Here is a 25,073-nt window from a genome sequence, read left to right on the forward strand (position 1 = left end):
GCCCCTTTTATAACTGTGTCAGTGTGGATGTCAAACTCTACGCTGATGACACTGTTGTTTACACACATGAACAAACAGCAGAGCTGCTCTCAAGCTACAGCTGCTATGAAACGATTACACAGCAGATTCATCAGTCGGCCTCAAGTCTGAACGCTGGCAACATGATGACTGTTTTTATTTTGAGAAACTAATGAAATGATGCTGGAGCCTGGAGCCCGAGTGAAGCTCAGTCAGCTACTCTGATCACAACTGAAGCTAGAAGGTCACTGACAGCAGCACAGTGGCTAAGTGGGGTTAACCAGGTGAACTATTTGAAACTGAGCCCTGATGGAGACGGACAGACGACTCTGACGGCTCCGACGGCAGCTTTTTTATCAGCTGGAACCTCACTGTGAGACCTGAGCTGAACCAACATGGACGCTGTAGTTCTGCTTCACAAAGACATTCAGCAGTTTGTTTTGTGAGGGGCTGAAACAACACGATTCTGTTGGTCTGATCAGTGAGTTTATGAGATGACAGAAGATTTGAGAAACACCAAAAAAATGTTTTTTCTTTATTTGCAGCAAATAATTAGTAATAAACCTTTACTTTTATTTTTTAATATATAATAATAATGCTTATTATATTATCATATCAACACTTTTTAATTTTAATTTTGACTTGAGAAGGTAATCAATAATAAATGAAAGTTAATGCGGAATATAAAAAGCATGTATGTACAATGGCAAAATGAATGACTTTTTTCTGTTTCATTAAAGAGAAAATTCAGTCATAATAATAATAATAATAATAAAGGATTTAGCCTACAAGAGTGTTGAAGGGATTAGCATGTGTAATTATACAGAGTAGGCATATAAATGCACACAATTCTTCTTCCTTTTCTTCTCATTAATAATTATTTTCTTACCCTATAAAATAAATAAACATTGCATGAATGATGAAGGTAAGAATTATATCACATGTAGTGTAAAAAGCGTAAAGTAAATATTTGTAAACTCTTACAATAAATGTACATTTTTGTTGTGATCTTAACAACAAACAGAAGGATGTTTTGTGTACGTTGGATGTTTATGTGGTTTTGTACATAAAGCACATGGTTGTTTGTGTTTGGTTTTTATATTCATAAAACGTGACATTTTAACGTGTTGACTGTGTCTCCTGAATGTGTTGTGAGTGTTTGTCTTCTTGTGTGTTTGTTTGTTTGTGTGACAGATGGAAGCTGAGAAGGTGAGCACAGAGTAGAAAACCACACAGCCCGTCTGCTGCAGGAAACCACGAGTTGATTCACCGTCAACAGTTTCGTATGAATACTAATTCTAATAACCACTGAGATCAGATTCGTATCTGCAGCTGCACACACTGATGCACTCGTCTCTGAAGGTCTTTGTTTGTTCTCTTGTTGTGTCTTAGTCTTTTTTCCACTGAGCCCTCAGCACACACAAAGCTGTGCTTTGACTTCCTTTCAGCTGTCTTAATTCAAAGTGTAAACACATTATAAAACTATAAAACTGCAGCTTATTTGCTTAGTTAATGCTTTAAGAAAAAAAATTCATGAATTTCCTTTAAAATGAATAACCAAACCAAACAAATGTCAGTGTGTTTCTATGAATGCTGAGCAACACGTGTGTTCCAGTCGGATCATTTTCATCATGTGAAAGTGCTGGAGGAACGACAACCAGTACAAGATAAGATACAAGATAGGTTTATTTGTCACACACACAATCATACACAGTACAATGTGCACTGAAATTCTTTTTGTCCCTGCTATTGAAAAATAGGTAAGTAAAATAGAAAGAGCAAAATTAAATAATGTAAAACAGAAACCTTATAAATCAGTAAAATTAAAAATGTGAAAATGTGCAGTATTTACATGTACAGTATTTACATGTAGTGCAGGTGGGAGCAGGATTGTCCAGATTAACGCTCACTGTTGAGCACACGGATGGTCTGGAGGAAGAAGCTTTTCCTCATCCTCTCAGTGTGGGTTCTCTCCACATACACACACCCTCTCTCACACACACACACTCAAACACTCACAGCATACCATAGACTGGCACTAAGTGCACTTTATTTTCTTTACTTTGTATTTTATATTTTCCCTAAGTGTGCATTTTTAATTTTTCTGCTGCTATTTATACGTGTGCTTGTAAGCCGAGAATCTGTACAAAATGTCGTTATGCTTGCATCTTGAATCTTGATTAAACATGAAAGAGAAGCAGCGCCCCCCTGTGGACAGGATGTGCAGGTGCAACCAGGTGATGATGGTTGCCATAACGACGCGAGGACGCTCTTCCCTCCTATTTTACAGACAAAATAAAACGCAGTGACATCTTTTGGATAAGAAATAGTAAGAGGACAGACCCAGGTCGGCAGATCGTCGGCTTTGACTCATATTCACAAACCAGACTCTAAAATCTGACATTTCAAGACCACATGGCTGACACCGAGTCTTCATTTGACTGTAAACTCAGAAAGGTATTATTAATCATTTACCCAAATTAGATTAAAGTAAATGGATAGACAGATAGATAGATAGATAGATAGATAGATACTTTATGGTCCCCGAGGGAAATTCAAGCATCCAGCAGCACATTACAGCAGTGTAGGTTAGTCCAAAAGTAAACAAACAAGGCCCGTTAGGAGGGTTTTAGATAAAGATCATATATATACTAAACATATACTAAATTAACTAATGCTTCATAAAGTATTGTAAAGTATAGTAAAGTGCAAAGAAAGCAGGTCGACCGGATTGACTGTGTGTATCAAAACATGTAACTGGCGGATAAAATCTGCTCTTAACAAATTTCAGTTGTTCGAGTTAACAGCCGAGAACTGAGATTTTTCTGAATGGGGTTTGGCGACAGTATCTCGTTCTCCAGGTTCCACGTCCTGACAGCAACATTATCACCCCATCGCAGGGTGTAGCAGTCAATACGTTGTCTGTTACAGCCGAGTTGGTCTGTACTGTCAGTTCTGTGTGATTTACAGCCGTCTGTCGTCGTTTAAATCAGTTAACGGACCAGCTGGAGCGCCGCTGGTGGCTGCCGTGAGATGTTCAGGTGTTACCTAACGGCGGCTGCTCGTGGCTTCAGTGTTGTACATTAAGCTGTATTCAGGTTCAGCAGTTCGCTGTCCAGCGGGCTACTAACGGAGCTAACAGGTAAACTCCTGTTACATCGATGGCCTCAGACTCAGTCACTTTTAGGTCCTGATCCGCACAGACCGCACAGGCCACACGACTGTATAAGCACCGGGGGCCAAAATTCATTTCACACATTTTGGGGCCAAACTTTATGAGATATTTTCATAACAATCCATCCATTCTGTCCAAACTGCCATGATTCTGCTTTATTGACTTCCTGACACAACAAAACGTCGCTGTGGCGTGTTGCATTCTGGTAAATGTAGTCGAGTGAAAATTAATTTAGCTAATTTTGAGAGCTTAACCACAGCTTCAAGTTAAATAAATTGGTGTTCTCTCAGCTTTTAGTGATACTTGTACAAGTTATGATGAAAAGATAGTTATTCTGGTTCCTATACGTGAACACGTGAAAGCAACTCCACAGCTACACAACTACAAGTACCACAACCTTACGTAATGACGTCGTTACGTTTAGGGACGGTCAGTTGCCAGAGAAAAAAACAGCCGCTTCCGTGTTGTTCTTGTGTTATTCTGGCAAATAACTATCGTTAGCAAAGCCGAAGCTCGTCTGACAGCCTCGCAGGAGTTTGACTGTCATGATTTAGTGAAGCTGACAAACAGTTTCAGCTTTTTCCACCCGACATGTCGCTTCTGCAGAGCTCCAAGAAAAAGGACAAGCGTATTTTGTCTGGTACCTGCCCAGACCCGAAATGTCAGGCGAGGCTATTCTTCCCTGCTTACGGCTCCATTAGCATCGAGTGCACGGAGTGTGGGCAACGCCACGAACAGAAGAACCTGCTAAACGTCGAAGAAGTGACTGACCCAGATGTTGTGCTTCACAATCTGCTCAGAAACGCCCTGCTCGGCGTCACCGGGGCCCCCAAGAAAGGGACGGAGCTGGTGAAAGTAATGGGGCTCTCTAATTACCACTGCAAGCTTCTGTCCCCGGTCCTCACCAGGTACGGCATGGATAAACAAACCGGCAAAGCCAAGCTGCTGAGGGACATGAACCAAGGTGAGATGTTTGACTGCTCTCTCTTGGGTGACAGAGCTTTTCTGATCGAGCCGGACCATGTTTCCACCGTGGGCTACGGCAAGGACAGGTCAGGAAGTCTCATATACCTCCATGACACTCTGGAGGAGGTCAAGAAAGCCAACGGCAACAGGGAATGTCTCATCCCAGTCCATGTGGATGGAGACGGGCACTGCCTGGTCCATGCTGTGTCCAGGGCGCTTGTGGGCAGAGAACTGTTCTGGCACGCCCTGAGAGAGAATCTGAAACAGAACTTCAAGCAGAACCTGGACCGCTACAAGGCCCTCTTTCAGGATTTCATAGATGCTGCAGAGTGGGAGGACATCATCAATGAGTGTGACCCCCTGTTCATCCCACCCGAAGGTGTGCCACTTGGGCTTCGCAACATCCACATTTTTGGCTTAGCCAACGTCCTCCACCGACCCATAATCCTGCTGGACTCCCTGAGTGGAATGAGGAGCTCTGGGGATTATTCAGCCACCTTCCTGCCCGGGCTGGTGCCCGAGGAGCAGTGCAGAGGGAAAGACGGGAAGCTCAACAAACCCATCTGCATCGCCTGGAGCAGCTCTGGCAGGAACCACTACATTCCTCTGGTGGGAATCAAGAACACTGTGCTGCCCAAGCTGCCACCCCGCCTGCTGCCAAAGGCCTGGGGCGTCCCTCAGGAGCTCATCAGGAAGTACATCAAGCTGGAGCCAGATGGGAGTTGCGTGATTGGTGGCGACCGCAGTTTGCAGGACAAATATCTCATGCGGCTGGTCAACGCCATGGAGGAAGTGTTCATGGAGAAGCACAGCATCCATCCGTCGCTGGTGGCCGATGTGCACCAGTATGTCTACAGACGGACCGGCGTGATTGGCATCCAGCCTGAGGAGGTGACAGAGGCAGCGAAGAAGTCCGTGATGGAGAACCGGCTGCACCGCTGCCTGATCTGCAGTGCTCTCTCTGAGCTCCATGTCCCACAGGAATGGCTGGTCCCTGGTGGGAAACTATACAGCTTGGCCAAATCCACTCATGGCCAGCTGCGGCCGGACAAGAACTACAGCTTCCCCCTCAACAACATAGTCTGCTCTTATGAGCCGCAGAGAGACGTCCTGGTCCCAGATTATAAACTGAGCTCTCTCAACACCTGCAATTGGTGTCACGGCACATCGGTTCGCCATGTCCATGGCAACGGGTCGGTGGTTTACCTGGACGGAGACAGAACCAACACTCGCTCTCAGGGTGGGAAGTGTGGGTGTGGCTTCAAACATTTCTGGGAGGGGAAGGAGTATGACAACCTTCCTGAGGCCTTTCCCATCACGCTGGAGTGGGCGGGGAGGGTGGTGAGGGAGACGGTCTATTGGTTCCAGTATGAGACTGACCCGACTCTGAACAGCAATGTGTACGATGTGGCCATGAAGTTGGTCACCAAGCATTTCCCCGGGGAGTTTGGCAGCGAGATCCTGGTGCAAAAAGTAGTGAACACCATCCTGCATCACACCGCCAAGAAGAATCCGGATGAATACAACCCAGTGTCTATTGACGGAGCTCATGTCCAGCGTCTCACCGACACCACCGAGACTCAGCAGGTGGCGGACCCCCAGCCGCCCACTAAGATCATCCTGACCGGTCAGAAAGCAAAGACGCTTCACAAAGAGGAGCTGACGATGAGCCGAGCCGAGCGCAGCATCCAGCAGAGCATCAGCGAGCAGGCCTTCGTCACTCAGAAGCGACGAACTGACAAGTTGAAGCAGGAGCAGAAAGGCCACGGCCGGACGTCTTCCCCCAGCGGTTCGCCGGAAACTTCCTCCTCTTCAGCGCCGGCCACGCCCACCAAATCATCCTCCCCCTCCTCGTCCAATAAGGAGAAGAAGATCCGTGTGACCACCAGCGACGGCAGGCAGGCCATGTTGACCCTGCAGGCCCAAACCACCTTCTCAGAGCTGCAGAGGAGCATCACCAACCAGTTTGGCGTGCCGCCGGCACAGCAGTGTATCCGCTACGGCTTCCCGCCCAAGGAGCTGGCCCCCCCGAAGGACGGCGAGGAGAACGAGCCGGTGGTGCTGCAGCACGGTGACAGGGTGACCGTGGAGATACTGAGGGGCCCCGGGGACAAGAGCTCCGCATCCTCCATACCCCGAGCCTCCAGCTCGCACTCGGCCCTGCACTCAGTGAAGAGCGAGGACGTGGTGACGTCTGGCAGGACGAGCAGCCGGGAACTCCAGGACAGCATCGACCTTGAGATGTCCTCCCTCTGTCTCCTAGCAACCTTGATGGGTGAGTGTGACATGTAGGCCGTCTCTCCTGAGGCGTCCCCCACCTCCTCATGAAACGTCTACAGAAAGCCCGAGTTTAGCTCTGAGAGCAGAGCAGGTGGCAGCTGAACTCGTGTTGTTTACTCTTCTGTTTTATTAATAAGTGAAGTATAATTAATAAGTAAACTGTCAAAGGATCCAGTCAGCTGACAAGCTGGAAGTATCTGAACCAGTTTCTTATAATCATATATCATCAATCATAATCATGTAACCGCTGAGTTTAACCTGAAGTCAAACCTCCAGTCAGAGTCTGGAGCTTCGCCGACACAAACAAACGCACGAGTCAGCTTTAAAGTGTGTGTAGTCAGTGTGTGTGGCTCGCGGACAGCAGCAGAGGGACTGCAGTAAACTTTAAAACTCGTTTCCACCAATGAAAACTTGCTCAAACAGTTTGGGATGTTCAGAACATCGTTTCTGTGCATTAAGATCACGTTCTACACACCGGTGGACACAAACTGTCCTCCTGTCTACTGACACACACTCCTCCAGGTGTACAGACACACACATGCTGACTGGAACCAGACTGAACCAGACTGCAAAGTGTGTGTGTGTGCACGCGCTCTCGGTGTGCTGACTCAGGCGTCTCGACACCTCCCCATCTCACCTGCCAACGGGGTCAAAGGTGGCGGCTGCGTTCAGATAAACAGATCGGCCGGCCAGCAGGCTGTCGATATTCAGGAAGGTTTCGTCTGCACTGTGAGCGCTCTGCGGGCCTGACGCTGCACTTCCTGTTAGTCCAAGCTTGTATTCAATAATCCTCCTGTGTGGTTAAAACAAAATGTCCGCTCAGCAGACAGTGTTTCTGAACTGCAGCCTTCATGATAAGATACTGATAACATCCTGTCTGCTTTGAGGGACTCGCACAGAAGGCTTACTTTGATATTTTATATTATATATAGAAGATCATTTAAGATATAAAATGTGTCCATTAAAGAGCTGCAACTTTCACTCAGTCAAAAGAAAATTAGCTGCCAACTATTCTGATAATCGATGAACCGACTAAGACAAACATTTGCTGGTTCCAGCCTCTCCATCAGGACCTTCTGCTCTTCTTTGTCATGTTTGACACCACGTGAAGAGTCTTTGGGTTTTGGTCTGTTGGCTGGACGAAAGAAGACGCGCGAGGACGTCAGTTTGGGCCCTTCGAAGCTGTGATGAGCATTTGTTGTGATCAGGTTATTGAAGAGTGAAAATAAGCTCTGGTGCATCCAAACTGTGAGTTCTGACAGACTGCTCACGTGATGAGTTCCCTAAAAAGAAAGAAAGATCAAGTCTTGTGTCCCTTCAGATTTGTAACCCGATTTGACCTCGGATGGTCATATTACATGTGTTTTCCTTATTTACTTCCCAGTCACTTGTCTTCCTGTTTGCCTGATACTTACTGTCTCATGACTGCGAAAACAAGCCAACAAGCTGCTTTCATTCGATTTGAAATGGAAGCTGCTGCTTCTGTTTGTGCTGCAGGCGGAGCTGATGTGAAGCTGCAGCTCGTTTCCAGCCTCAGCTGCTTCGCTCACTCTTTTCTGTCTGTTTCCAGGTGAGGACGTTTGGTCGTACGCAAAGAAGCTGCCGCACTTATTCCAACAGGGTGGCGTCTTCTACAACATAGTGAAGAAAGACATGGGTATGTGTGACTCCGCCCACTCTGGTGTGTTTCCAGGTTACGATGGGCTTTCTGCAGGGTCACATGAAGGGTCACACCTGGTTTCTGTTGCTTGTCTACACACACGTTACAGAAACCAGGTGACCACTTCATGGTCAAATCCAGATATGTTGATGTTGAGCTCATGATGAGAACATGTGAGCTATTGAGAAATACTTAAATGTCAGTTTAGATGATAAAACTCACTGCAGTTCAGCTGAGTCATTTCTGCAACTTGACTTGACTCTGTTTCAGGCCTGATGGACGGGAAGCACTGCACGCTGCCTCACCTGACCGGGAAAACGTTTGTGTACAACGCCGCAGAGGAGCGTCTGGAGCTCTGCGTGGACGCTGCTGGACACTTCCCCGTTGGCCCTGACGTGGAGGAGCTGGTGAAGGAAGCTCTGGTCCAGCTGCGCTCGGAGGCGGCCACCAGGGGCAGCAGAGAGGGGAGTCCGTCCCACGGCGTTCTGCGGCTGGGCAGCGGTGGCGTCGTACGCAAGAAGGAGCAGCTGCAGAGCGTCACCGCCTTCCAGGGTAAAGGCCACTCTCTGGGCAGCGCCGGGGGGTCTTCCCCTCCAGAACACCGGCCCATCACACGCCAGCACAGTAGTGGCGTGGACCTGAGCGCCAGCGTGTCCCGAGGCCCCCCAGACCTGTCGGACATCCCCGAGGACGCCACCAGGGAATTGGTCCGCATGGCTCCGGGCTTCGTCACCATGAAGGACGGTCGAGGTCTGGACCCCAGCCTGATGGAGCAGCAGCGGAGGAAGCTGCAGGAGATGGTGTCCTCCATCCAGGCCTCCATGGAGCGCCACCTCAGAGAGCAGCAGAGCGCCGCTGCCGCTGCAGGCGGCGGGGCCGGCCAGGAGAGGACAGCAGAGACCAAGACAGGCTCAGGCCAGCCAGGGTCTATGGTTGACCACGAATCTCCAGCTGCGGCAAGCACAGCGGCAGACGAAAAACCGGACAGGAAGTCGGAGGACGTGGAGGAGATGGAGAGTCAGGACGCTGAGCAGAGCAGCGCCACCGAGCCCATGGATCACTCCTGATCCCTCCTGACCCCCCAGCACCTCCCCGTCCTCTCCCCCGCCTCGCCTCGCCTCGCTGGCACCTTTGGGTCATAACGCCTCAGGTCGGATCCTACAGCTTTGGTCTTCATCGTGTTTCGTTGTCTTCTACTGCATGACTAAAAGGCGAGCCGAGCGTCCTCTCCTGTGGGGGGACTCGCAGTGGGACCATAATCCATGAAACCACATGTTGTGACACACAGTCACACCGATGCCACAGTTCTGCTACAGCACTGAGGCGGCGTGTGCGTGGACACTCCACACACACACACACACACACTCTGTGACGCTTCACTACACAGTAAATCATAATAAACACCACACATGTTTGATTCCTGCTTCTGAGAGAGATTATTCTGCCTTTTCAGGATGAGCTTTTCTGCTCGGTAGATGATGTGTTTCAGCGTGACGCAGAGTGCTGACACGATTGAATCTTTAGCCCCGAGACTCCCGCCTGCAGACGTCGTCCTCACGCATTCCTGTAGATAGAAGAATCCTCGGAGTCTCGATCTGCCACCAGGAGCAGAACTGCCGGCCTCCACACGCGCTTCCGTCATCAGCCTCTGAACGCATCACCGCCTCCGCCGCTGAAGTCTGCTCGCCCGTCACCCTGAGGACGGTGAGGGCTGTGACTCGGCCTGGCCGTCCCCCTGAGGGCGGTGAGGGCTGTGACTCGGCCTGGCCGTCCCCTGAGGACGGTGAGGGCTGTGACTCGGCCTGGCCGTCCCCCTGAGGACACTGAGGGCTGTGACTCGGCCTGGCCGACGTGAAGCACCTGAACCCCGCTGCAGGTGAAGAGTGTCGCTGTGCTCCTCAGACATTTTTCCATTTTAAAGCTCTAAAATGTGCATCATCACATGCCTGCTGATAAATCACTGAGTGTTGTTACACGTGCGCTTGGGTTCATTTGAAGTTTGAGTTCATTTGAAGTTTGAGTTCATTTGAAGTTGTTTTACTGTCCTGGAGGTCCATTGAAAGGTCAGCAAACTGAAATGTTTCAGTTCAGACTGAAGGAATCCTGCCTGCTGTGTGACGATGGGATTGAGAACAGTGTGAATCGAGCTCCAGCTGCTTGGCTTTTATTCTCAATATTTGAACTTTTAAGTTTGACTTTATTAAAATCTGGACGGTCGACTGTTTCTGCGGACGCGTCATACCATGAAGACTCGTGTGTCTGCTGGTCGAGCGCCTGGAAAAGCTTCTGCAGCTGCTCGATTCCACCAAACGGCGTAAAGTTTGCACTGAGATGCAAACAGCTCATCACTTTAACAACACTGCAGCTTCAGTGTCGAAGGCCAACAAAAACACGTCTCGGTTAAAGGGACAGTTCAGACTAAACTTAACATTCAGTCATCATTTCCTCACCGCAGTGCTGATGGAAAACACGAGCTCGGTCAGGCGGACGTCCCTGTGGCCTCTGCCGACCTCAGGGTTTACCTGGAAGATCGTGTCACCTGTCGATTCAGACAGGATGTGCACTTTGAAATCATTACTGCAGTCCAGCTGAATGGAGCCATTTTATGTTTTTAAACGATGTAAAACCCGTGGGCTCATTGGGGGGTTCACCTGCAAAGCTCCAGCTTCACCTGTCCGTCCTTCAGCAGGGGGGTGAGGAGATGATGACTGACTTCACAGTTTTTGGGCTGAAATCTTCTTTTATGTTGATGTTATGATTTGGAGAGAAAGTGAAAACCGGAAGAAAACCTCCATCTGAGCACTGACAGCTGAAGGTGGTGCAGGTGTGGGTAAACGGCTCCCCCTTGTGGAGAATGTGAACATTACCAGCCAGCTGAGTGAAGGTGCTTCACATCTGAAAACGTGAGCAGGCCAGTCGGACACAAAATGACCAAATGTCAAAATGCTAAGAAAACCTTCCTGTTTCTTTCAAAAGTGACAGTTCAGGTTGTCCAGTGGACCTCGAGTCCTGACCACACGTGATCTCCCTCGCGTCGACGCTGCATCCAGCAGAACACACACACACACACACACACCTGTTCTGTCGCTCGTTCACTGGCTTTATGTTTGAACCCCATTCAACGATCAAAACACGGCGGAAGACAAACCAGTTCAGTCCAGTTTGAAAGCCTGAAGCCAGAAGAGTTCAGACTGTGAGAGCAGCACAAACTGGAGCCATGTGGTGTCCGTTGTCCCGCTTTCCATTTGAGTTCGGGTCTTAGTTTTCCTTTTTCATTAAACAACCTGCTGCTTTCTGTCTCCTGAGAAAGCTGGCGACACTTTAACACGTTCCCTTTAAAGAAACCCGGACATGAACGATGCAGACCTGTGTGTGTTGTGTTCACTGGTTTTGTTTTTGGTGAAGACGGGGAAGTTGACTGGAAGCCATTTATTGGTTTCCTGTCAACATAAGTAACATAAATAAAGTCAGTAGCTTCCAGTTTACCACACACACAATATCAAATGGCATCAGTTCCCAAAATGTTGAACTATTCCTTTAATATGTTTTGAGGTCACTTTAAGCTTCTGTTGCCAACGAGCTGTTTTTGGTTTTTCACCGTGTTGCTTTCACCTTAAAGGAGCCGTTCACCCAGAGATGAAGACTCAGTCAGTATCTCCTCCACCTCGGGTCCACAGGAAGTCGAGCGAGTCCACGAAACTCGTCTGTACGCCAAACGAGCTGAGTTTTTATGTTTTTATTTCAGTTTTAAATCAAGTGTCCAGTCTTGTTCAGGTGTTTAGCAGAAAGCTGCAGTGCTGTTTAACTGAAGCTCCTGAAATGTCCTGTGGACAAACACACCTGATCCGACCAGCCTGGGGGTTCAGAGATAATGACTGATTTCTCATCATTAGGCGAACTGTCCCTTAAAGTCCTCATCTTTGACTCTCAATCTGTTTGGTGTGACTTTTTGTTGTGGTGGTTTTGGCGGGAAACAAATCTCACGACGCGAACGGCTCGTTTTGTTTTGGCTTTGGGCGGACAGATGCAGGACTCCACACACCTGAATCACTGACAGGAAACGGGCCTCAGTGACAGGAAATGGACTTCACTGACAGGAAATGGGCCTCAGTGGCAGGAAACGGGCCTCGCTGACAGGAAATGGGTCTCAGTGGCAGGAAGCGGACCTCGCTGACAGGAAATGGACTTCACTGACAGGAAGCGGACGTCGCTGACAGGAAATGGACTTCACTGACAGGAAGCGGACCTCGCTGACAGGAAATGGACTTCACTGACAGGAAACGGGCCTCAGTGGCAGGAAATGGACTTCACTGACAGGAAATGGGCCTCAGTGACAGGAAATGGACTTCACTGACAGGAAACGGGCCTCATTGGCAGGAAATGGACTTCACTGACAGGAAATGGGCCTCAGTGACAGGAAACGGACTTCACTGACAGGAAATGGGCCTCAGTGACAGGAAACGGGCCTCAGTGACAGGAAACGGGCCAGTCGCTGCTGCTTTTGCTGCTGCAACACACTTGAAGTTTTTCTTGCGACTGCTGTACTAATGACATGTATTGTAATCCAGTTGTATAATAGTATATATTGTAGTATATTTGGACCTGTACAGATTGTTCTGTTCCTTCACTTCTTTTTTGTTAACTTCTCTCTGGTTTGCTAATAAAATATCGACGATACGCGGCTTCGACATCGCTGTTTGCATGTGTGATGAATTTTAAACCCCAACAATAAAGTCACTTCCTTCACCTGTTTTTGTGCTTGTGTCGTCACTGGCTGATTTTTCTGGTCGTCTCTTGGTGTTTGCTCCATTTGAACATCAGTGCTGTCCGTCTGCCAGCAGCTCGTGTCGCTGCTTTCTCCTCATTTACACAAAACGTAACCTGCTGAGGAAATGAAAACGTGTCGAAGTTTGTCACATTCACTGTGCGTTCATTTCAGTGTTAATTCAGAAAAATCACATCATGACGACACGATCGTATGACGTCAAAGCTCTTCAAACTGTCAAAATGTGGGGCGCCGCCATTCAGTCGGTTTCCACCGGCGTGAATCCGGCCGGCGTTAGGACCCGGCGCGGTCAGCAGTCGGGGTCTGTGCAGTAAATATAGCGGCGGGGGTCAAGAGGAAACCCGAACAGACCGGATCACCGTCCGTCCCGATCGTGAACAGCAAACACTTTCCTGTGAAAATCCGCGGAGAGTTTGCGTGAAGGGAGACGAAGATCAGCTGACACCCGCACGGGAGTCACTCCGTCCTTGTAGGAGGGTGAGACGTTCACTGACCGCTGCCTCGGTGGGTGCGTTTGTGCTCTACGGCAGGTAATCATGTCTGTTTAATCTAAACCCATTGTTTGTCTCCGCGTTTGTTCACAGAAGAAAAGTCTAAACAAGTAGACGAACAACGCACACAGAACCGCAGAGAACCGCAGACCACACACACACAGCAGGGGCGCCTGCAAGCCAACATTCTGGGACTTTACTCTGGGAGAAAAGTGGGGGGTCCGTGGGGTCCCTTCTCCCTGAAGGCAACACAAAATAATGACCCAGTTTAATATACACATATTCAAGTCACTGAATCAGCTTTGTCGATGAAAAATGTCCCTCCTCATACACGCTACATACTGAGTCAAAAGAAAATCGATCCGTCTGCTTCCACTTTGTTCAATGTCAGGATTTGCTGCTTGTGTTGGTGTGTTGGTGAACACTTCCCGTCCTGTCTGAGCTCAGCTGTCCAGGATGCTGCAGCTGTGTCAGGTCACCAAGGATCTGTTCATCAGTAACGCCCGCTCAGCCTGCAGTGACGAGCTCATCCAGCAGGAGGCGGTGACGCTCTGCATCAACGTGTCCAAGCAGCAGCCGTTTCCCTCCGCCGCCGTCAAGAAGCTCCAGATCCCCGTCTACGACGACCCCAACGAGGACCTTTACAGCCACTTCGACCGCTGCGCCGACGCCATCCAGAACGAGGCGAACCGCGGAGGACGCAGCGTCGTCTACTGCAAGAACGGACGCAGCCGCTCCGCCACCATCTGCATCGCCTACCTGATGAAGCACCGCCACCTGACGCTGACGGACGCGCTACAGGTGGGTGGGACGGACGCGCTTTTAGCTGTAGATCACACACCAGCAGCACCCGGTAAAAGTCCACCACGTGTTACTGTCTCATTGTTGTCTCCGTCCATTCTGGACTCCGGCCCCACGGACGCGTCTCGCTGTTCTCTGATTGGTCCTGTTCGGAGGTCAGAAACATCACCGGCTGCTTGCCCGGCGGCTGAAACTCGAGCCTGTACTGTCTGAGTATCTGCTGCCAAAGTGCCGCTGAGCAGCTGCTGAGTGAGCATCACCGTGTGTCTGCACGATGACACAGTACAGCCAGTCAGACAACACACACACACACACACTTTGGAGTGTGTTTTAGATGTGGTACTTTGGAGTGAGTTGTAGCTGTAGTACTTTGCAGTGTGTTGTAGCTGTAGTACTTTGGAGTGTGTTGTAGCTGTAGTACTTTGGAGTGTGTTGTAGCTGTAGTACTTTGCAGTGTGTTGTAGCTGTAGTACTTTGCAGTGTGTTGTAGCTGTAGTACTTTGGAGTGTGTTGTAGCTGTAGTACTTTGGAGTGTATTTTCACTGTAGTACTTTGCAGTGTGTTGTAGCTGTAGTACTTTGGAGTGTGTTGTAGCTGTAGTACTTTGGAGTGTGTTGTAGCTGTAGTACTTTGCAGTGTGTTGTAGCTGTAGTACTTTGGAGTGTATTTTCACTGTAGTACTTTGCAGTGTGTTGTAGCTGTAGTACTTTGGAGTGTATTTTCACTGTAGTACTTTGCAGTGTGTTTTACCTTCTGTGAGTTCGTGTTGCTTGGACCGCAGCAGAGTGTGTAGTCTGAAGCGACACCGTCAGTTACGCACTGTAACCCCAGATGCTCTGAGAAGCTCTGCGGCTCTCTGGCGTGGTCTCACGTGCTCGGATCTCCACAGTGTCAGCCATAATAATTGCTGAGTCACTGTCACATCACATGCTGCTGTTTCTGTTCTCAGAAAGTGAAGACGGCTCGTCACGTGGTCGACCCGAACTCCGGCTTCCTGTCTCAGCTGCAGAGGTACGAGCAGGAGCTGAAGAAGACATGAGGACGGAGGGACGGACATCTGTGTGATCGTCCCCAACCTGTCCTGAAACAGCCAGCAGGTGACCGACTTCCTGTCTGTCCACCTTCTGCAGCAGAACACTTAAGAATATTGAACCAGAGGCTTCATTTAGCTTATTTTCACCTGAAGATGACAGCTGAACAAAACTGTCCAAATGTCCCAGATGAAACATCATGTAAAGAGCACATTGTCAAAGACGGCAGCTATACTTAACGTCAAACACAACTAAAGAGGCGTGAGAGAGACGAGGACAATCAAACGGACAAATGATGTAGTGGACCTACACTGACACAGAGGACAGCAGTGCAGACAGTAATGTCATGACAGCCTCTAACGTTTCCACAGCGTGCGTGATAAGAAGCATCATCTGTGTGATTCTGTCGGCGGTCCAAAGAAAAATGATTTAAGCAGAAGCAGTGACAGTAAAACCTTTTAACTCTGTGTGCTGTGTCGTGACCATCAGGGCTCAGACGGTCTGACACTCAGCTTCTTTACAATGAATTTAACTCACAGCTTCTTTCTGATCAATTATCAGTTTTACATTTCAACACCAACAAGCGACGAGGGAGGGAAAAGATATTTAATTCAAAATGTTGTCAAGTTCGCCACATTCACAGTCTCGTTGTTTGAGGCGTGTGGTTGCAGTTCCACCCGCTCCCTCCAGATGGCAGCATTTGCTTAGAAAACGATGCAGTACACCAAACACCGAATCCGAACATGTGATGACTGACCTCAGCTGTTTTCTGACACCTCAGACAGGAAGTGATCTGATCACAGATCAGTTTCACTGGACTCAGGACTCAGTGTTAATGTAACATGAATCGGTCAGAGCCCTTTACTCTCTCCTCTGCAGTCAGGTGGACGTGAAGAGAAAAACACCTGAAGTCCAGCTTAAGGTTTCCTTACAACAGAGTCGGCTGCACAGAACACATCCTTAAGGTTTCCTTAACGAGTTCAGCTAAGTGTTTAAGGTTTTCTCCTTATTGTGGGCTTAAGGAATCTGAAAGTTAATTAAACTGGAGCAGCCAAAGTAAGGAACACTTAAGGTCTGAACTGCAACACGGCCGAGTTTATGGGGGTAAACGAAGCCCCTGGAGAAGAACGTACCACAACCAGGAGAACGAGAAAAACCAAAACCTCTTCAGTATGAACACCTTCTGCACAGATTACTTCAACCAAACTGTCAGTGGACTTTAAGTTCAAATTATTTTTCCTGTGATTATGATCTTTATTGGTCTGAACAAACAAGTTGTCCAGTTTTTGTCTTTTGTCTTCTGCCTCATCAGCCACGTGGACGAGTGGGACATTTTGATGTTTAAGTCTTCAGTTCACTTCAGAAGAGCAGAAAGCATCAGGATCTGATAGGAGCTCAGGTATGAGTTACCGTCAGTTTTAGAAGTTAGCTTTTACTTCAGCTCGTACGATCAGCACTCAAACAAGCCATCAAATGTCTTGCACTTAGTGAATAAAACCAAGACTTGAGCTCAGGTTTGAAATAAGAAACATTAAAGTTTAAATGCTGTGTTTTCCGTTGTGAACGACGACGACTGAGTTCAGGTTTGCGTCAGGTGATGTTAATCTCTTCAGTGACTCGATGTTGGTCCGTGAAGACGCAGACGTGCACTTCACACGTGAACCTCGAGGGCTTCAAAGGAAAACGAGAAGCATGTGAGAATTTCTTATTTTGTGTGTTGGTGAATCTCAGGTGTGTCTGCTTTAGTTTGTGGTGCTGCCGATTAGGACACAATTAAAAGCAATAATTAAAGCTGTCATTATAAACCAGATGAGACCTCAGTATTAAAGTGTTTAATCATAAAAGAAGAGCTAAAAGGCCTGCAGCACATCTGAACGTGACGTCTGTCTGTTTTCATTCTTAACAAATAAAGTTATGATCGTCTTTGTGTGAAGTCACTGGCTGATGAATTGACCTGCGAGCTGCGACTGATGACGCAGTGCGACCGGACTCGTTTGTTTCTGTCCTGCTCAAACATGAACCTGCTTAGACTTTACGTTGTTCTGTTATGACTGTCAGAAGCCACAGTAATCCTCCTCGGGGGGGCTGGTCTTCAGACTCAACCCGAGGCATCATGGACGACTAGTGGATGTTTAACCACAACAAAAACTGCTTTCAGCCTGGAAAAATGGACACAGAAGACATCCAGCGTCAGATTTATCATCATGGATTTATTTTACAAAGGCTCCACAGGGACACTGCAGTTCAGGCGTGGACTCCAAAAGGATCACATCTGAGCCCTCGTTGGAAGGACACGACCGGCCAATCGGACATGCATTTCACTTGCCTGAATCAGAGTTTACAGCCACAGTTCCAAAACAGTCGGGACAATGTGTAAAACATAAATAAAGCAGAATGGGTTGATCTGCCAGTAATTTCTGGCATATACTCAATTGATAACATTATTGAGACGATGTGTTTAATGTCCACCAGTTTGGAACCTCCACAGGTAAACAGGTGGACTGGCAGCAGGTGACAGGTTCATGGAACAAAAGGGACATCCTGGACAGGCTCACAAGGGAAGGATAAAGGACCACATGGTCTCAGGAAATCTTTGTAAAACTTAAACCAACTGCCTTCCTCTTTTCTTTACCTTTTACACAGGAACACGACTTCTTTTGGATTGGAGCTGAACTTGTGGCGTAATGTCAAGACGTGTATCTGATGGCCCTGCGTCTCAGAGGTGGGGGGTTTCAAAATCAGCCAGTCGAGGGCCCTGCGCTGCTAACATAGAATCTGAATGCTGTGCTGAACTTGCTGGAGGCAAAGGAGACCAGCTGGATCCTCGTCAGAGGATCGTATTAGTCAGTAATACTCGTTCTCTGGCAAACATGAATGTCTGAATCAAATTTCATGCTAATCCAGTTAATTAAATGCTAAAGCTTTTAACTGACACTGTCATTATTTCTAAAAGCAAAGGCACTCACTCATAGTGAGAAAGGAAATTGAAGCATCTTGAAACAGAATCAGATTATTTATAGTGAGCGTGATCATCTCTGCTGGGGCCTTTATGTGGGTTCAACAGTCCAGACTGGATCAACTGTTGTGGGTTCAGGTGGTTCAGACACTTGGTGGTTCTTGTGGATGATGACCTTTGTCCCATTCTTCACGCACTTCGTTGATCCATTCATTGTAGTTGGCGACCTTTGTGTAGATGCCCAGCTTGTCCTCCCTGCCGCAGCCCTCGCCCCAGGACACCAGGCCGATCAGGAACCAGGTGTCTCGGTACAGGGTGACCATGGGTCCACCGCTGTCGCCCTCACAGGCGTCCATCCTCTGTCCGAGGATCCCGGCGCAGAGGACGTTGTTGGTAATGTTGTGGGACATTTGGTGGACGCAGATGTCGTGGTCCACCAGAGGGACTTTAATGACATTGAGCGCCGAGCTGAACCGCATGCTGTCCAGGTCATCTTTGCCCCAACCGCTCACCACGGTGAGGGTGCCGTTCAGGTGGAGCACCCGCTCAGCCATGTTGCGTCCTGGCAGACAAACGGGGACGATGTAATCGGAGAAGGGGGCGGGTGTCTCCAGACGCAGCAGGGCGATGTCGTTGTCCACCGTCCTGCTGTTGTAGTTTGGGTGTTTGAATGTTTTCAGGACCCTCAGGGTCACCTCGGTGCCCTCATCTCTGAGACGCTCATAGTCACCTGAAGAGTCAGATCACAGGGTTTCTCCAGGTTATTGGTCAGCAGATCTTAAGCACCTCCTTTACTGTTGCTCGTTCCCTGCTGGTTTAAGACATTTCAGCATGCACTTCTGATTAATTAGCCAAAGGGAAGGCAGGATGAGATCTGTTAATAAGTGTTTTCCCCAAGTCAACATCTGCACAGCATGTGAACCCTTAAACATGAAGAATCGTAAATGTGAAAAAAACTGGAGTTTGCTTCTAATTCTGTTAAATTTCAAGTTCATGTCACGACAGAATGAATCTGCTCTGAATCAGCACACACACTTCACTCTTTCTGATCAGGACGTAATGACGTGTTGGGCTCAGTGTTTGGTCTGAGCAGAGAGAAAACTCACCCAGTCTCACCCTGAATTTTAGGTTGTTGTCGAGGCAGTGAGCAGCCGTCAGGACCCAACTCTCATCGATGAGGACGCCTCCACAGTGAAAACGGCCTTTGGCATTCAGTAACAGCACCTGCGCACAAAAACACTTTTGAAATGGAAGTCTGTAGTTTTTAGTTTTTTGGAGTTCTCTGTCCACCCCCTTCTCTTCAGTGTGAGGTCTCAGGAACACCTTGAGGGACTTCTTCAAAGGACTTAAGGACAAAGTGATCAGAAGATGGTGGCTAAAGATCAAGTGGCCAATTTCACTGAGACGTCATGATGTTTCCTGTCCGTCATTCAGCAGCAGAACTCAGGAACTGAAGGGCAGGTTGGGACCAGATTCCACATGTGGTCCCAGACTGAACTGGTGACTCTGATCTTCAGACCGTGCTGATTGTGTTGATCTTCTGAGCTGTCAGGTTCAACATGTGTGTGAAGCCTCCACGTTTTCCAGTCTGTAGCTTCTCTGCAGCAACATCCACATTACAGACTTTGTAGTCCACCACAGACTCAGTGGTTTGATGATCCTGAGCTTCAGATGATGAAGCTCTCAGTCATGGAATCACAACGTGACTGATGTGTGGACGTGGGTGATTCAGCATTCGTGACTAAATAAGAAGAAATCAAAGCTGTGGTTTTCATGAAATCACAGCTGATTGGTGCACTGATGTAACTCAGTGTATTTCTCTTGTTTATCACTGGAAGGTCATACAAGGTGGCAGGATACGTTTCTCAGCGTGGATCTAGAAAAGCAACAGATTTATCACATTTGCTACCTGACCAGCACATCCTGGCTGTTTTGTCTCTGCGTGCTGCAGGTGTTAAATGGCATCACTTCGTGTTACAGGTGAGTTTCTCAGTAAAAATTACCTGCCAGGGACTCTCTCCCTTCTTTCCCACCTCCCCTCCCACCATCCAGGGCAGCAGACCATCCATTGGTTTGGTGTACGATGACCTCCCGATCAGCAGCTGACCGCAGGACGAAATACCTGAAAGAGAGAGAGAGAGACAGAGAGAGAGAGACAGGGACAGAGAGAGAGACAAAGGGAGACAGAGAGAGGTTGTCTGTGGTTCAGAACTTAGTAAACTGTGTTCTCAAACTGTACCTTAACTGGATGATACTATTCAGTTTGTTCTACCTTCATGAGACAGGAAATGAGAGAGAGATCCAGACTGACTGACACAAGTCCCAGTCGGACACAAACAGGATGCTGTGTTTCATGGCCCCCCCACATTATAACAAGAGATGTCCCAAGCAGGATTTTTTGGCCTGTGGTCTTCTGACGGTCTCGGAGGCTGTTTCTAATTGTGGTCCGACTGTTTCACTGAGAGGCCGCTGAACCTGGTTCTGTTGCCTTCTGTCGTAGCTCTGCTTGTGGTGCCCATTCTGGGGCTGGTCCTCACCAGTCCCTGCTCTCGGCCTAAAAACAACCTCCAAAGCTCCTCTGCTAGCAATGTAAAGAAAAGTAAAGAACGACCCTGAGGTCTTCCCCTGATTGGCAGTGGCAAGAGTCATGTGGTTCATTGATCTGATTGGTGACTGAAGTTAGCCTGAATAGACGGTGAAAGGATGGATGGTTTGTCCAATCACCTGCCAAGTATTTTTTGAACGTGCCTTCCAAACGGTTTCCAAGGACGACATGTCAGTTCCTTCCATCCAGCAGTTTACCTGGCGAGCGGAGCATAAAACGAAGCGCCCCACATTTTCTCACCTTTCGGTTCACATTTCCTGCCGTTGTCGTGCAGTTTGTATCCGCTCACGCAGCTGCAGCTCCTCATCAGGCCGTCCTCGCTCTCTGAACACTCGTGGTCACAACCGCCATTTTCCACAGAGCAGTTAGTGGCTGTTTGAGCTGAAAGACAACGCGTACTTTTACATTTACACCAATCAGCACAACGTTAACCACGACGCTGACAGGTGAAGTCAATAAATGTAATCATCTGTTTACAGTGCAATAATCTGTGGGGAAAACTCGGAAACCACTGGATTTGATCCATCAACAGAAAATGAACTGGCAGCATTTTGATAACTGTGTAATCAGATAGATAGATAGACAGACAGACAGACAGATAGACAGACAGATAGATAGACAGACAGACAGACAGATAGATAGATAGACAGACAGACAGACAGATAGACAGACATACAGATAAACAGACAGACAGACAGATAGACAGACAGACAGACAGACAGATAGATAGACAGACAGACAGATAGACAGACAGACAGACAGATAGATAGACAGATAGACAGACATACAGATAAACAGACAGACAGACAGACAGACAGACAGACAGACAGACAGACAGATAGATAGACAGACAGACAGATAGATAGATAGACAGACAGACAGACAGACAGACAGACAGACAGATAGATAGACAGACAGACAGACAGATAGATAGACAGACAGACAGATAGATAGATAGACAGACAGACAGACAGATAGACAGACAGACAGACAGATAGATAGATAGACAGACAGACAGATAGACAGACAGACAGATAGACAGACAGACAGACAGACAGATAGACAGACAGACAGACAGACAGATAGATAGACAGACAGACAGACAGACAGACAGACAGACAGATATATAGATACTTTATTGTCCCGAGGGAAATTCAAACAGCAAACTGAATCTGCTCCTCTTTTTCTTTTTCTGTCCGGACTCACGTTGATCGCAGTATTTGCCCTCGTATCCAGGGTCACAGCGGCAGGCGTAGGCTTGGTACAGATCCACACAGGCTCCATGAACACACATGTTGGAGTGACACTGGTTCCCATCTGAAGGTCAGCACAGTATGAGTACATAACCCACAATGTTCTGAGCACACTTTATGGTTCCTGCTTTCATACCTGTGTACACCGTCCAGAACTCCAGCTGTAAACACACAAAAACAAAAAGTCGGTGATGACACTCGACTTTACCTCATCAGTAATGAGATTCATTCACATTTTCCACCCAGAGGATCAAAGGTCGCACTGAACAGCTGACAGATATGACTCCATGGGAGCAGGCCTTGAAAGCCTTTACTTCCTGATAAAAGAAGGAGAATCTTTTTGTGACACGCGAACAAAAGAAGTACAACATAATGAAACTGCATGTAGCCCGTCCCCGAACAGCACCGACTGGAGAATTAACCCAGTATACCCAACTCCACCAAGAAAGGCGCCGCCCAGCTGGGAATCAAACCCAGGAGTTGAGTCCTCAGCGCTAACCACTGAGACAGGCTGCTGCTGACGTATCAGAGGAAACTCTGACGTCCGAGGTTTCAGAGACAGAAACCTTAAACCAAAAGGAGGAACCAGAATCGCATTGCCACATTTCAAAACATCCATGTTTGATGGTTGTTTGTCTTTCAGCTTTTATTTTACTCCAACAGAACATATGAAAGCTGCTGTCAGTGCTACTGTGTCGGCATCTCTTTGAATCTATCATTCCTAGACCAATTATTTGCCTGGCTGATTATCGGTTTGATATTTAACATTTTTTTCAGATTTTCTCTATATGCTGTTTTTCTTTTTTGTTGTTGTTGTTGTTTATTGTTTTTCTTGACATGTAACCTGATTGGTAGTGGAGCGGAAGTATAAAGGAGCAGAAAATGGAAATACTCAAGAGAAGTAAAAGTACCTTTTACAATAAGAATCTCATTTTTACTGCAAATGCATATGGGCTCTCCTTGATTAGTAATTAATCAGTATCGCCAAACAGAGCGTGTAGGAAGAGAGAAGAATTTTGACATCATAATCATTTCAAACCTGAGCGAAGGTTTAGAACGTTCAACATTCATGCAAAGTATAAAGTTAACAATTTGCATGGCATTTTTCAAGCTCAAGCAACTCAAAGACAAAAGCAAAATGACTTGGCATGAACAGAAAACGTCTTACAGTAGCTTCCCTGGTTTGGAAAATCTCTCTGGCTTCTTCAAAGTCGCATTTTTCCTCCACACATTCGCGCTCCATTGAAGCAGGTTTCAGCTCTTCCAGGAAGGAGTTCGCCCGGCGAGAGCGGAGCAGCATGTGAGCTTTCGGACCATCCGAGAAAACTGAGCAGAAGGAAGAAAAGACAACCAGAAGGCATTTGACCGTCTTTCCCTGCAAATTCTGACTTTACTGGGGTTACAGCTGGAACAGTTAGCTTCCCTCAGGTCTCAAGACAAGCCAAAAACAAACAAACAAACAAAGTCAACAAAGGCTAAAATCAAACGTTGATTCATATGTCAATTAAACTTTAGATTCAGATTAGAAGTGCTGGTCTGACTATGATCCATTTTTAAGTGCCATCTTGTCCTAGTGATGTCATGCGGAGCCGCAGCCAGCCACCAGGGGGAGCTCTCCTGTTATCCATCTTTAGTCAGTCAGTGGTTTAAGTACACAACTCGACAAAGTCATTTCAACATGGAAATGTTACACATCGTATCTTTAAGCACTTAAGGATCACTTTTCCTAAAATGATCCCCACCACTGCATAAGCATTTAAATTATTTCCTTTGGCTGCCCAAGGGGTTACCTCCCTCACGTTCCCATTGAAATAAAATAACATGAAACCTGCATTTACAAAATATATCTCCCAAGCCTCTGAGAGCTGTAACATTTGGAAGTAACATCGGCTTGTGATGCTACAGTAACTTCCTGTTGACACACCATTCAGTTACATTTTTCTGATTCAGTTTATTTATATTTTATATTTGTATTTATTAATTCACAACAAAAGTTATGTCATGACACTTTCCAACGAGAGCAGGTCGAGACCAAAACTGGCCATTTTAAGGACAATCTGTCCACGCTCACCCACCTGACAGACTGAGCACTGACGCTGACCACAGAGTGATGATGATGGGCACGCAGACGAGGAAGAGGCGGGTCATGACCTCAGTCAAGCCTGCAGCCAATGAGAAGTGAGCAGATCTCTTCGGTGTTTGTATTTTATCACACTGTCTCCAGTGAAGCAGAAATGCTGATATTCATTAATATTCATAATTCATGCCTAAATGATGGTGTGTGTGTCTTACCAAATTAAAGCAGGGTGAAAAAGATGAAGTCCAGAAGAGCTGGAGATGAGACAGGAAGACAAAATCACAACCAAATCATTTTGTTCTCATTAAATGTTTGAAATAATCGCTTCAGTTAAACACTTGGTCAGTATTGATCTTCTTCAGCTGAAAACAGAGGCCTCCAAACACAGCAGGAGTTGATCCTCGTTTGAACCTCTGCAACCTTTGACCCCGCGACCTGAACAACAGGGGCTGTAGAGCCTGGAGCGAAGCTGAGTCTGAGTCCCAAAACCATCGTGATGTGAAGAAACCAAAGCTCCAAAAAGATCGAGTGGACTCCAGAGACAGAGGACTGTTTTCGTACTTACGTGTAAAGAATTGAAGCTGTGGATATCGACGATGGTTTGCTCTGTTTCTGGTGTGTTAATGACTAACTGCTGGTGTTTACTGAGAGTCCACAGTCTGCAGCTGAATACTGTCTGCCAACACTGTCAACACACACACACACACACACGCCTCCCCTTTAACCTCCACCCACTCACCGCAGCAATACATCACAGCCCCGTTTCACAACAGTCCAAGATGTTCTGATTTCAACCTTCTAGAAGACATCCAGCCCTCAGGTTCAGTGACCACAGACAGTATAAAGAGTGGACGGAGCTTCTGTGTCTGTCGAGTGAAGTCAGCTTCGAAGTGCTTAAACCTGCAGTCTTTCCAGTGTCCAGCAGGGGGCGACTCCACTGGTTTTAATAAAGAAGTCTAAACGTATGTAAACCT

General features: G+C 47.5%; 3 protein-coding genes across 5 annotated transcripts; 2 read left to right on the forward strand and 1 right to left on the reverse strand.

The window, feature by feature from the left end:
* Positions 1-3,601: 3,601 nt before the first annotated feature.
* vcpip1 (valosin containing protein (p97)/p47 complex interacting protein 1) lies at positions 3,602-9,522 on the forward strand. The gene is made up of 3 exons (XM_046407630.1): positions 3,602-6,434; positions 8,010-8,096; positions 8,370-9,522. Exons 1-3 carry the CDS (start codon positions 3,785-3,787, stop codon positions 9,164-9,166), a joined length of 3,534 nt encoding a protein of 1,177 aa, XP_046263586.1. The 5' UTR covers positions 3,602-3,784; the 3' UTR covers positions 9,167-9,522.
* Positions 9,523-12,978: 3,456 nt separating this feature from the next.
* Positions 12,979-17,141, forward strand: dusp28 (dual specificity phosphatase 28). 3 transcript variants are annotated; one of them, XR_006845008.1, is made up of 4 exons: positions 12,979-13,415; positions 13,824-14,177; positions 15,127-15,274; positions 16,521-17,141. XR_006845008.1 is itself a non-coding variant. In XM_046407633.1 (3 exons), the coding sequence occupies exons 2-3, from the start codon at positions 13,833-13,835 to the stop codon at positions 15,214-15,216; spliced, it is 435 nt and encodes a 144-aa protein (XP_046263589.1). In that variant the 5' UTR covers positions 12,979-13,415; positions 13,824-13,832; the 3' UTR covers positions 15,217-17,141. The 3 variants fall into 3 exon arrangements, 2 of the variants coding, with proteins under 2 accessions (XP_046263589.1, XP_046263590.1); XM_046407633.1 differs by having other exon boundaries at positions 15,127-17,141; XM_046407634.1 differs by lacking the exon at positions 12,979-13,415 and having other exon boundaries at positions 13,794-14,177; positions 15,127-17,141.
* A 257-nt stretch (positions 17,142-17,398) lies between these two features.
* On the reverse strand, positions 17,399-24,786 carry proca (protein C (inactivator of coagulation factors Va and VIIIa), a). Its single transcript, XM_046407631.1, has 10 exons — positions 24,665-24,786; positions 24,315-24,353; positions 24,098-24,184; positions 23,191-23,348; positions 22,159-22,183; positions 21,976-22,086; positions 21,010-21,150; positions 20,168-20,286; positions 19,271-19,388; positions 17,399-18,894 (listed from the first exon to the last, which is right to left on the reverse strand). Exons 3-10 carry the CDS (start codon positions 24,168-24,170, stop codon positions 18,308-18,310), a joined length of 1,332 nt encoding a protein of 443 aa, XP_046263587.1. The 5' UTR covers positions 24,171-24,184; positions 24,315-24,353; positions 24,665-24,786; the 3' UTR covers positions 17,399-18,307.
* Positions 24,787-25,073: the final 287 nt, after the last annotated feature.

This window comes from Scatophagus argus, chromosome 13 (assembly GCF_020382885.2).
Source record: "Scatophagus argus isolate fScaArg1 chromosome 13, fScaArg1.pri, whole genome shotgun sequence".
Classification (NCBI taxonomy): domain Eukaryota; kingdom Metazoa; phylum Chordata; class Actinopteri; family Scatophagidae; genus Scatophagus; species Scatophagus argus.